The 13,302-nt window shown below is 43.6% G+C and overlaps 1 protein-coding gene across 4 annotated transcripts in view; it reads left to right on the top strand.

The window, feature by feature from the left end:
* Positions 1-13,302, top strand: part of RSF1 (remodeling and spacing factor 1) — a 293,731-nt gene that overhangs the window by 233,277 nt on the left and 47,152 nt on the right. For all 4 annotated transcript variants that reach the window (XM_029602188.1, XM_029602187.1, XM_029602189.1 and 1 more), the window contains one exon: positions 13,202-13,256. In XM_029602188.1, coding sequence (XP_029458048.1) covers positions 13,202-13,256 — 55 coding nt within the window. The remainder of the gene's footprint in view (positions 1-13,201; positions 13,257-13,302) is intronic.

Raw genomic sequence — 13,302 nt, 5'->3', positions numbered from 1 at the left:
GTGAGGGACAGCACGTGATTCAGGTGAGGTTTTCTGCTGGCGTGTAGTTTCTGTGTAGGACTCTATAGCAGCCTGACTTGGTCCATTTTCCTAATAGGAGATGTATTGGTGTCTTAAGGCCTGGTGTAATATTTTCAGAGACTTATTGTACTTTAAAAGTGTGATCTTACATAAAATGCACACATTTACTTGTATTTAGTTTTAAACATATTGTATGGCTGTCATGGAATTACATTTTAAAATATGTGGCGTTTATGGCTCTCTCAGCCAAAAAGGTTCCTGACCCCTGCCCTAAGGAGTCTTAGTTTGGTCTTGGATTTTTTGGCATGCTCTACATGTAGACCACTATGTACTCTGTCCTTGCGGTTGCTGACTTTGAAAACGGTGTTTCTTGTGGCAATTGTTCGGTGCATAGGGTTTCCGAACTGCAGTTCTTGTCTTGCCGGGAGCCATTTCTCCAGGTGACTCCAGAAGCGGTTCAACTGAGTGTACTGTTCCTTCCTTTTTACTGAAGGTAGTCACTGAGTTTCCTTTGAATCAGTCCATTTCTCTGCCATCTATGGACAGAGAGAGAGATGCAGAAGTGTATCGTTTGTTGCCACCCTTGGATGTCAAGCTACATATTTTCAGGTATCTGGAGGTTACTGAGCATTTACGGAAGTCGGATCCCTGCTTGTCCTTCACAGCGGTACTGGACAGGGAGAGCCAGCCTCGCAGGTTACAATAGCTCGTTGGATTAAGGAGGCTGTCACGGCAGCATACATGGATGCTGGTAAGCCTAGTCAGGTTAGGGCCCATTCCACTCAGGCTCAGGCAGTGTCATTGGCAGAAGTTGGATTGTTGTCTCCCATCAACATTTGCCAAGCTGCGACGTGGTCCTTCTTACACACCTTTTCCAAGTGTTATCCCCTGGCTGCTCAGGCCAGGGAGGACGCGGCTTTTGCATGTGTGGTTTTGTCTGGACTGCGGGAAGCTTCCTGCCGTATTAGGGAGTAGCATGGGTATATCCCGCTGGTTCTGGATTCATCTGACTGGACGCTAAGAAATGAGAAATTACTACTTACCTATTAATTTCCTTTTCTTTAGGACAGTCAGATGAATTCAGCTTCCCTCCTTTGGCTGCCTATTGATCGCATAATGATCCTCCTGTGTTACAAGGCTTACTGGTAAGTGATACTCCAGCCCCTAGATTAGTATTATTGCATTCTTATCTGCATACAATGTTGCCTGTTGGCTGAATATTGCAATGGTTACCTGTTTTTAATCATGTTTTTTGCTAGTCTGTCCACAGTTGCTTTTGAAGAGAATACTGGCAGGCTGATGTCACCGCAGGGGTATATGTACTGTGACGTCAGTTTGCTCTATCTCCATCTGCTGGTAGGAGTGCATAAACCCACTGGTTCTGGATTCATCTGACTGTCCTAAAGAAAAAAAAATTATCAGGTAAGTAGTAATTTCTCAATCTTTTAGTTTCTATTGAATTTCCTTTCCTGACTACTCTTATCATGACACTGCAGCATTTTGGCATAAAATGCCTGCATTAGGGGGCAGGACAATTCTTAAATTTCTAGTTGGCTTTTTCTTAATGCCCAGTGGTCAACCTCTTGTAATTCGCACACTAAAGTGTAAGATTCATCTTAATGATGCTTCTTAGCTCTGAAGGCTTAAAAAATCTATCCACTTTGGCCGTCGTCAATGATTTGTATATTAATAATTTTCACGTGTATCTCTACAGTTTTTCTGTCAACAATTGTTTGGTGTATGGTAGAAGAGAAGAAAGCTGTGGTTCATACATTATTAATTTTCAAGTGTATCTATACAATTTTTGTGAAAGGAATATTTTGTAAAAGAAATGTATATGTAAACCTTAATGCATGGTTTACATTTAACCATTAACATTTAAACAAATTTATATTAAACATTTATTATGGTTAATATGTAAAGATAACACTATTGTTAGCTATCTCTACTAGCGTTAGCCATTATTAATTAATAACTGTCCTTTCTCTTCCTTCTTCACCAAGTTCTAGCTACCCTGTTACATGTAACTGCCTTTTCCGCACCAATGTTCTAGTTTATGTTTATTATGCACTCTCGTTTTATGTGAACCAGCATGATGTGACTGCTGTCTTGAATGCCGGTATATAAAAATCCGAAATAAATAAATAAATAAATAAAATAAATGTTTGAGGTTTTAAAAATTATGTTTAATAGAATTTTGCTGTCCTTGTTTTTGATTGGGAGATTTACTATATATTGGGTGCATTTTTTTTTTATTGTGATATAATGTGGCAAGATCTAGAGCTAAAGAAAGTATTCAAGGAGATAAAATAGGTCAGCATATGTTTCACTTAAAGCTCTTCCCTATTAAATATGTTTAAACAATTCAGGTATGTGCACTTACTTCATAGAATTAAGTGGGGAAAATGGAAAAAAAAATTATTTGATGATGGAAGATACACTTTTGTGCCAACAGAGAATTTTCAGCCTTACTGTGTGAAGGCTTACAAGCAAAGAAAAAGCAGAAATCAGAATAATCTCATCTCTGTTGCATACTTTACCCTGCCCTTATTCTCTTATAACCAGTACTGCATATCAAAAGAGAGCAAGAAAGCAATAAAGATGTAAATGTAAGAAAGTTTGGTTTAGGTTAGAATCTGAGAGACATTGTGAATGAGATTCTATACATTAGCTGGGGGGTTTTCAGCTCAGTCTTCAGGACACACTTGGCCAGTCGGGTTTTCATGATATCCACAACGAATATGCATGGAGTAGATTTGCATGTACTGCCTCCATTGCATGAAAATCTATCTCAAGCATATTTGTTGTAGATATCCTGAAAACCTGACTGGCTAGGTGTGTCCCAAGCACTGGCTTGAGAAACCTTGCCCTTCACATCTCTGTCGGGTGGCAGGGAGGGAGAGGGAAATGCTGTGTGAATTGGATTTCTTGCAATTCTCCAGGGTTGTACTTAGATACATAGGAATAAAGATAAACAAATTGTAGCTGATACCTTTCTACTGGACTTACATAATGATATAAACCAGCCAAGTGGTACTTTTTGTATACTCAAACTTCATCATCTCTAGCACATTCTCTCCAACAACAAGCAAGATTCAAGTCCTCACCAGTGAGTGATGTCTTCCGACAAAGCCCGATGTAGAGATTTTGCATAAAAGCTTCTAGAAGCTTTTAGATACTTGACTGAGAATGTACAGTTTGCCCTATGTCACTGCATCATGCAGGACCCTTTCAGTTTTATTTTTCTGCAGAGCACTTCTGTTGTAGTTTTCCCTCTCTCTTCTCGAAGTTCCCAAAAGTGGCAGAATTATTTTTTATATAGGGCCTCGCAGTTCTCTCCCATCTTAGCTTGTCTAGGTAGGTTTTTCACTTGTTTTTCAAGTTTCCTTTATTTTTCATTGGCCGCCCATTGCACTGACAATGCATTGAAAAGCATCAATTATGCTTTTGGTACAATTGAGTTATTTGATTTCATCTTATTGATTTTTTAGCTAGTGCCCTAAAATGAGAAGGCCAGCAGCTTCAATAAGTATCCCTAGTGCAAACACATCATGTCTCTCTCAGAGCCCCATGGATAGATTTGTGCTTTGTGACATCTCAGGGTGCTCCTTGTGTGAGAAGATGACCCCTAGGAGACATCATTCCCGATTGGTGCTAATAGAGAAATTCTACAGGAGAGTCAAATATAGCCATTCGGCATTGGATTCATTAGCATCAAGGGACCCAGGAACTGTACTGATGCTGATTTTGCATCAACATTGGGAGGGCATTGATCCCTCTTGATATTGATCACCTTAGGGACCCAGGCGATAGACCATTGTCTAGCTTCTCCTACCTGAGGAAATTGCAGGGTTCTGCTTCTTTGGTACCAGATTTAAGTTTTGATGACGTATCAGGTGAAGGCCAAGAAGCATCGGCATTGGACTCAGTTTCTAATGGAGGGAATGGGAACATTTTGATGGCTATCGTGGTTTCCCTAAAGCATTCTCATAGAGAGGACAGCTCATTTTTGCACCATTCTCAGGAGTTGCAGTGTCCTCCAAGGGTCCAGATGTCAGCCACCAATCTTCCTCAAGAGACCCAGGGAGATGTGGTCTCTCCTTTTGCTTCCCAAGTGGTATTGGTCATCAGCAGTTTTTGAGGAGGAACTAGATAGAAGGATCCAAGAGGCATTGGACTGTAAAATAACAAGCATCTGTGTCCTTGCTGGTGACTCTTAGGGCATCTGGAAGAGGGGTCCTGATGTCCTGATGTCAGTTCCTGGAGGGGCATTGGGTTCTGCTGCACTGATGTTAATTTCTGTGCTTCACTGAGGTGCAGACAGACGTTCAGTTCAGCAGGCAAGTACAACACTCACAGAGGTCTTTTCTAGATGGATATGAGTCATCCACACCATCTACTTAAGTCAGGTTCAAACTTTGAGTAATCTTGGGGATATGGCTTCTGATCAGGAGGGGGGGTCAACAGGTCTCTCCTTAGATCCCTCTTCTGACAGGAAAGAAGATGATCTCCTCTAGAGGACCTCCCTTTTGCCAAATTTATTTTTAAGACACTGGTAGAGACCATTCCGTTTGAGGGAAAAATCCAGGGCCAAATGGTTGACATTCTCCAGTTTTTTAATCCCCCCCAAGGATATTTTGGTAGTGCTTGTTTCCAAGATTTTCCAGAAAATGCAAATAAGAATATGGGAGAACCCTCTTTCTGTCTCTTCAGTGAATAAGAAGGCAGACATGATATTTTATGTCCCAAAGGCTCCCAGATTCAAAAAGCAGCAAGTCTGTTATCAGTCAGTTGTGGTCAAATCTGCTTTCAAAAGGCCAAGAGGTCTAGAATTCTTTCCTTAGTGCCCCCCAGGGAAGAATTCCTATGTGCTTGACTTTATTAGAAGAAAAGTTTACCAGGGGGATATGCTTGCACAGCTTCTTACTGGCTGTTTATGAATCAGTATATGCCAAACATCCTGAAGATGTGAATGGGTTGTCAGAGCAGCTTCCTCAGGAACAGCATAATGCCCTAGAGTCAGTAGTGGACATGGGAATGGAGTGTGGAAAATACATGGTCCATTCAGCCTTTGATGTTTTTGAGACAACATCAAGATTTCTGAAGTGAATGTTGGCACCTGCAGCCTCTCATGGCTGTGGGTCTCAGGCTTGCGATAGGATGTCCAGGACAGATTTGTAGACAGGCCATGCAATGGAGAAGAATCTCTTTGGAGATAAGATCAAGGAAGCAGTGTGTCAAGTGAAAGACTACTGTGCAATGCTTCAGATCCTCTCCACTGCTACTCCAGACCTTCCTTCCTTATTTAGGAGGTTTTCAAGTGGGGTGCTGAGAAGATTATATCCTCTGCTCCCTTGTCTCTGTCAACTGCAAGGACCTCACTCTCATCTCAGACAGCAAAATTACAGGCAGCATCCCAGTCAAAACCTAGGATGAAGTGAGCGTAGCTAGCACTCCAGTATCCGTGCCAGAAAAAGGCTTGGACACAGGGTTCTCAGCATAGTCAAGAATGGATATAGATTGCATCTAGTGAGAAACCTGCCAAATTTTCCACTGAGAAGCTTTTGGTCTACATCTCAGCATCAGGAGTTTCTTCAAAAGGAGCTCTCTTCCCTCTTAGAGGCCTGTGCGGTTAAACCTGTTCCATCAGGGGGAAGAGGGCAAGATTTTTACTCCAAGTATTTCCTGATCCTGAAGAGAACAGGGGAACTCCCTCTCATCCTAGACCTGAGGCTTTGAACAAATGCCTGGCGAAGAAAAAGTTCAAGATGAGTTCCCTCTGCACCTCATTTTATTTATTTATTTAAAAGTTTTATAGGCCACAAATTACAAATATAAGTTCTAAGCATTATATAATCTAACTAGATAAATGAAGCTTGACCGACGTGCCGCACATGCGCAGTAGAGAGCAGCTCTACTGCACATGTGCGGCACAGAGAACTCTGAGCGACAGAGGGGAGGAGGAAACGGCAGGGAGCTACCGCTCCGATATGTTAACAGCCTGAGCCCGTCCCTCCTCCTCCTCCTCCACCGCCGGGGGGGGGGGGGGGGGGGGGGGGGGGGGAGGGACGGCCGGGGGACAGGAGGAGGAAAGAAGAGTCGCCAGCAAATGCAGTAGAGGCCTTGCTCCTTACCTGCAGCTGAACAGATTAGAAGCAGCAGGAGCACAGCGAAGACAATGGAGAAGATCTGAGTCAGCCCGCCCCCTGAGTCCCGCAGATAAGGAGAAGCCAAGTAAACATTCAGCAACTGCTGCAGGGGGGGAGGGGGGGAGCAGTACTATCAACCCATGGGGGGGGGGGGTCTCAGCCACCAGGGGAAGAGTTTACTTGGGCATTCCTCCACCCCCACTCCCCACAAAGCAGAGCAACAAAAGTGAAAGCCAGAGCCCTGCTCCCTGCTCCCTGCTCCCTGCTCCCTCCTCCCTCTCAAGCCCCTGAGCGGATTTCTTAAAGGCACAGGTCTCCCAGAAAGAGAGCAAAGCAAGCCTTTACTTTGATGGAGCTCCAGCACTGCTCTCTGCATCAGTGGCAGAGGGGAAGAAAATTAGAAACAAAAGGTTTCCAATAAGGGCCAAGAGTAACAGACTGCTGTGCCACAAGGGAAGGAGTGAGTCACATAGCATAGTGACTGAGAGGGGATGGGAGGGGATGAGAGTGAGGGTGGGGAGTGACTGAGGAGGGGAAGGAGTGAGAATGAGGGAAGGGGAGGTGAGAGTGAAGGAAAGGGGGTTTCAGTGAGAGGGGAGGGAGGCAGTGGGAGAAAGAGGGTGAATAAGACTGAGGGAAAGGAGTTTGAGTGGGGGCAGGGGAGGGAAGGGAGGTGAGTGGAGGAAGAGGGGTGAGTGACCAAGGTGAATGAGAGAGGGGAAGGGGGAGTGAGGGAGAAGAAATGAGGAAGAGTGCCGTTTCCGAAAACCAAACCGAAAAAAAAATGTTTTAATGTAGCCCGTTGTTACGGGCTTAACGGCTTGTAATACATAAAAATCAGTTAAAAATACAACAAAACATAAAATCAACATAAAACAAAGACAAATAGAACATCAGAAAACATTTATAATTAATAAACACATTAAGAATCATGAAAAGCTTAAATGAATAAATAGGCCTTTAATTGTTTCCGAAAGACTTTCCAATCATTTCCGAAAAACTTTACCACCTTAATCCCTTTTTTAAAAAAAGGATTGGCTGTGCTTCCTGGACCTAAAGGATGCTTGTATCCACATAGAAATTTCCAAGTCACAGGAAATATTTCCAATTTATAGTAGGGAAACACCACCTCCAATATTGCATGCTGCCTTTTGGCCTACTGTTGGCACCACTGATGTTCACACAATGTCTTTGAAAGCTCAAGGAATGGTCTAATGTCTGGCAGCTAAGATTTAATGCTAAAAAATGCAGAGTAATGCATTTAGGGTGCAAAAACTCAAGGGAAAGGTACAGTATTGGAGGTGAAATTCTTCTAAACACAAAGGAAGAGTGGGATCTGGGGGTAATTGTGTCTGATGATCTTAAGGTGGCCAGACAGGTAGGTAAAGTGACAGTAAAACCAGAAAGATGCTTGGCTGCATAAGGAGAGTAGGTCAGCAGAAAATAGGAGGTGATATTGCCCCTGTATAGCTCCCTGGTGAGACCTCACTTGAAATACTATGTGCAGTTCTGGAGACTGCAACATCAAAAGGATGTAAACAGGATGGAGTCAGTCCACAGGATAGCTAATAAAATGGTCAGTGATCTTCATTCTAAAGCATATGGGGTAGACTTAAAAATCTAAACATGTATACCCTAGAGCAGTGGTTCTCAACCTTTTTCTGGCCGGGACACAGATGGTTTTCTGGACCTGACAGATGGTTCTTACATGCGTGACACACTTAACATGTGACCATCATGGGGCTAAATGTAAACATGCACTCTGCATCCACAGGAATCCCCTCAACTCCCAGCAATGAGTGCAGAGCAGATCTAGGGCATTACCCTGTACAACTCCCCATACAAAAAAGATATTTTAGTTCTGATGACATCTAAGTAAAAACAAAACAAACTCCCTTTACTACCAGGCATAATAGCCTTCCTTATGAAAAGACAGTAATTTACCACTAATGCAACAAATAAGATTGATACAAATGCCTACATGCTAGTAAAATACCTCACCTTGGTCACATACCCAGAACTGACCTTCACCAAGTACAGAAAAACCACAAATTATAAATATGGAGACAGAAACTGGAATGGAAAACCAAAAAAGCCACTCTGCATGCTGTGCGAACCTGAAGAAATGGAAAGAGAAATATATCACCTAACACAGTCCCAGAATCTGCAATAATGCACACAAACTAACCCGCACAAAGTTACATCTGTATTATGGAATACACTCAAACAGTAACAACCCTGTCTATGAAAAGGCAACACTACAACTATTAAACCAGGCCCTAAACACTAATACATTTCCTATTGGGAAAACAGAATAAGCCAAGCTGCTATAGAGCCCCACACAGAAATAATTGTAAAGCTATACTAAAAATGTTATAAAACAGCTGCTGAACAGAATAATATCCAACAATTAAAAACTCATAAAAATTATTAAAACATGTCCAAATATCAATAAAATATTTCAAAACAGCAGACATCGCATAATACCCAATAATTAAAATGGCAGTCAATCAAGAAAAATAAATGTAAAAAGCCACCTTTACTTATCGTCTCCAGCAACTCTCCTACTCCTTTCCCTTCCAAGCCAATAGCACTCACCAGAAGCAGCAAGGGCTGCTGAAGCTCTGTCCTCACAGTCCTCTTCCTTAGCGCCCATAACCAGTCACTTACACACACACACACACACACATACACATACCCCCAATTAGACCCCACGACCAGTCTCTGTCTCTCTCACACCAGCCCTCTTCCTGACCAGTCTCTCTCTCACACAGAAACACATCACCTCCCTGACCAGTCTCTCTCTCACACACATGCTCTCTTTTATATACAAGCTCTCAATCACACACAAATGCTCTCGCACCCATTCACACCAGCTCTCACCCAGGCATCCATTCACACCCACACACACCAGCTCTCACCCAAGCACCCATTCACACCGGCTCTCACCCAGGCACCCATTCACACAAGCTCTCACCCATTTACACCCACAGACACAAGCTCACACACAAGCTCTCACCCATTCACACCCACAGACACAAGCTCTCACCCAGGTACACCCACAGACACAGGCTCTCACCCAGGCATACCCACACACACAAGCTCTCACCCAGGCATCCATTCACACCCACACACCAGCTCTCACCCAGGCACCCATTCACATCCATAGACACAAACTCTCACCAAAACCCTCTTCTTCCTTCACTGCAGGGATGGGCTTCAATTCCGCCGCAGCTTTACTCCGGCGGGCCTTCTTTTTTGCTGCCACGGGGATGGGCTCCTGTGGTGGCCTCGGTTGGGGTTCGGTTTCCTCTTCACCACCACGGGGATGAGCTCCCGTGGCGGCCTTGCTTGGTCAGGGTCGGGTTTTCCTCTTCACCGCCACGGGGATGAGCTCCCGTGACAGCTTTGCTTCGTCGGAGTTCAACACTACCATTCCTCCCACCCCACCCCCAGACTATGCGATGCCCCTTCTTCCTGCCTCACCAGCCAATCAAAGGCTTCCTCCCTTCCTTCTACTTCCACTGGCAGGAAGAATGAAGGAGGCTTCCCATTGGGCAGTGGGGGTGGGAAGAAAGGAGGCTTCCAATTGGCCCGTGGGGGCTGGAAAAAGGGAGAAGGAAAGTACAACGGGGAAGTGGGACACCAGGAGACGCGACACACCTGCCGGTGCTTGGCGACACACTACGTGTTGCAACACATCGGTTGAAAATTGCTGCCCTAGAGGAAAGGCATGATAGAAGAGATATAATAGAGACATTCAAATATCTCAAAGGATTCTATGCACAGGAGGTGAGCCTTTATCAGTGGAAAGGAAGTTCTAGAACGAGGGGCCATGAGCTGAGCTTGAAAGGGGTAGACTCAGGAGTAATCTTAGGAAATATTTCTTTACAGAGAGAGTGGTGGATGTGTGAAACAGCCTGTCAGTGGTGATGGTGGAGACAAAAACAGTATCTGAGTTCAAGAAAGCATGTGATAGATACAGGGGATCTCTAAAGAAGTGATGAAAATTATAATGTTAAATTAATTGGACGAATGGGCAGACTTGGATGGGCCATATGGTCTTTTTCTGCCATTAAGTATCTATGATGGCTGCTCATATCCTCAAATTGGGAGTATATGTATTTTCCTACCTGGATGACTGGCAGGTCAAGAGCGCATCTGAAGGAAGTGCTGCAGAAGTGATGAGCAAAACCATCTAGAAATCACCTAAAAACCCATTTGAGCATGTCATCTCAATTGAAATTTATAGGAGCTCTGCTAAACACAAATCAGGCTAAAACCTTTCTTCCACAGGAAAGAATCATCACATTGATGTCTACAGTAGAGGGAATAAGAATGGGTAAGCAGACATTAGCATGGGACATGTTGAAGTTGTTGGGCCTCATAGCATCAACAGTACATGTCGCTCCCTTGGCATGTCTTCATATGAGATGAGCCCAATGTACCCTAAGATCATGGAAGACCTAGGCCAGTCAAGACCATTGAGACTGCATCTACATCACTTAGTGACTCAGGGACTCTCTGTCCTAGTGGCTGAGTCAATCAAAAATAGCCAGAGGAATATCCTTCCAAGTTTCTACAGTGCCAGTTCTCCTAACCATAGATGCATCCAACCAGGGCCGAGGAGCTCACCTAGAGAAACTTCATACCCAAGGCCTGTGGTTTGCTCAAGACAATTTCATCAGTGGTATGATATGACCTAAAGGATTTCAGAGATCGGTTAGCCAACAAAATTGACCTCATCCAGATGGATAATCAGGTAGTGATGTTCTACATCAATCAACGGGGAGGAGAAGGTTTCTATCTCCTTTGTCATGAAGCCATCCAGATGTGGGGCTGGGCCATTTCATATAGAAGGGTCCTGAGTCTCCTCACCTGTCAGATACATGGCAGTGCCTTGGCACACAGACTGAATCAGGTCCTGGAATCTCACAAATGGTCCCCAGATGGGGAGGTAGCAAACCAAATATTCTGCAAGTGGGGTACACCCATAGTAGATCTGTTTGCATCTCCTTCAAACAGAAAATTCCCGAATTTCTGCTCCAGAAGGGGACTCAAGACAAACTAGCCTCATATGCCTTCTTCCTAGTTTGAGGTCAAGGTATTTTATATACTTATGTTCCATTTCCTCTGCTGGCAAGAACCTTGCTAAACCTCAGAAGAGACCAGGGGTCCATGATTCTCATAGTATTCTTTTGCTCAAGACAATCTCCTGCAAGAGATGTCTATCAAGAATCCAGACAGGTTGGAGAATTCCCCATCTCTCATCACTCAGAATGAGGGAATGTTACGTCATCCAAACACCAAGTCCCTAGTCCTCACAGCCTGGATGTTGAGAGGGTAGCTTTGCATTTCCTGAACCTACCTAAGGATGTCTCTCATAATCTTCTGGCTTCTAGGAAGGATTTCACGAGGAAATCTTATGGTTTGAAATGGAGGAAGTTTGCTGTCTGGTATGAGGGGAAGCACGTGACCCTCCTGCTCCACACAAAAACTGCTTGAATACCTTCTATATCTGAAGACTAATTCCAGGTTCATCTTAGTGAAAATGGTGCTCATCAGCACCATACAGAAGGTAAACCCATCCCTATACAGTGTTTAGATGTTCATTTTATGCCGAGCTTGCTTCATTTGAAGTCTACCATCAAGCCTCCTGCTTATGTCATGGGACCCCAGTGTGTTTTTGGGCCAGCTAATGAAAATGCCCTTTGAACCACTAGAAACCTATGAGTTAAAATACTTGACTTTTCCGCTTTAACCAATCATCCTTCAAACAACATTTGCCAGGCCACAAGTCCACAAAGGTGAACAAGCACTGGATGGTGACAAGAGTCTTATCCTTCTGTCTGAAACAGACTGTATTCCTTAAAGTCCACCAAGCTTTTTTTTTTTTTCCTTCATTTGACTCCCAAGAAACTTCGAACTGCCATTGCCAAGCGTACACTTTATAATTGGCTAGCATATGGCATTTCCTGTATGCCCATGCAGGCTTAATCTGATAGGGCATGTCAAAACTCATAGTATCAGGGCTATGGCAGTGCTAGATTGGCCTCCATGGAGATCTACAAAGCTGCAACTTGGAGTTCTCTCCATGTATTCACATCGTACTATTGTTTGACCAGGGACTTCTGATGCTACAGTAGGTTTAGCCAGTCTGTCATGTGGAGTCTTTTTGAATTGTGGAAATCAACTCTGTTCCCTCTAGGGTCCATTATCATGTTTTCCGGTTGGAGGGGAGTAGAAGAAATGACTGGCTGCTGCCAAAAATAATTTTTGTCCATTAGCAATGCTTCTGTTTTTCCCCCTTTTGTGTTCAGGACAGTCTGTAGCTAAGGATTTCCTGTTGGTAATGACTTCGCGTTCTGTTTGATCTCAGAGAAAGCAGAAGTTACTTACCTGTGACAGGTGTTCTCCAAGAACAGCACAATGTAATTCCTCATAAAAGCTACCCACCTCCCTTGGATTTGGTTCTCCAGGTTCTCTTATTAGCTATGAATGAACTATGAAGGGGCCCTGCACAATATGGTGACACTGGTCAGGCTGCACATGCTCAGTCGAGCATGCTGAAAGGATTTAGAGGCTTTTATGTAAAATCTCTGCACTGGGCTCCTTCAAATGATGTTGCCCACTGGTGAGGACTTTCATCCTGCTTTCCTTGGAGAACCCTGGTTATTGGTAAGCAACTTTGCTTGCACTGATCTAATCCAAATGATTAAAATATTATAATGGGGTGTGGGGGTTAATAAATCTTGAAACCTAGTCACAAAAATATTAAGGCAAGCAAATGAAAGATTATCTCCTATAACTTGTTTACCCTTATTTCTACATATTCAGCCCAGGAAACCTTTAATCCCATATGTACTTGCCTGTTCATCTTCATACAGAACACTAGCACATACCACTGTATTATATTAAAATTGATGGTATGCAGCAGAGGTCAGCCTATATGTTATAACATAGTAACATGATGTGTGAGAGAGATGGCATGGCAGCTAATGACACTTGTTTTTCCTGTTTGTATTTTCAAGGAAAGAACGCTTAGTTTATGTGGGCATTAGTATTGAGAACATCATTCCTCCACAAGTAAGTTGCTGATCTTGTCCATTCTTTGTCTGTAGATTTCTCACAT

This window comes from Rhinatrema bivittatum, chromosome 5 (assembly GCF_901001135.1).
Source record: "Rhinatrema bivittatum chromosome 5, aRhiBiv1.1, whole genome shotgun sequence".
Taxonomy (NCBI): Eukaryota; Metazoa; Chordata; class Amphibia; order Gymnophiona; family Rhinatrematidae; genus Rhinatrema; species Rhinatrema bivittatum.
Note: the sequence above shows the minus strand (reverse complement) of the source record. Positions and strands in the feature narration are given on the sequence as shown.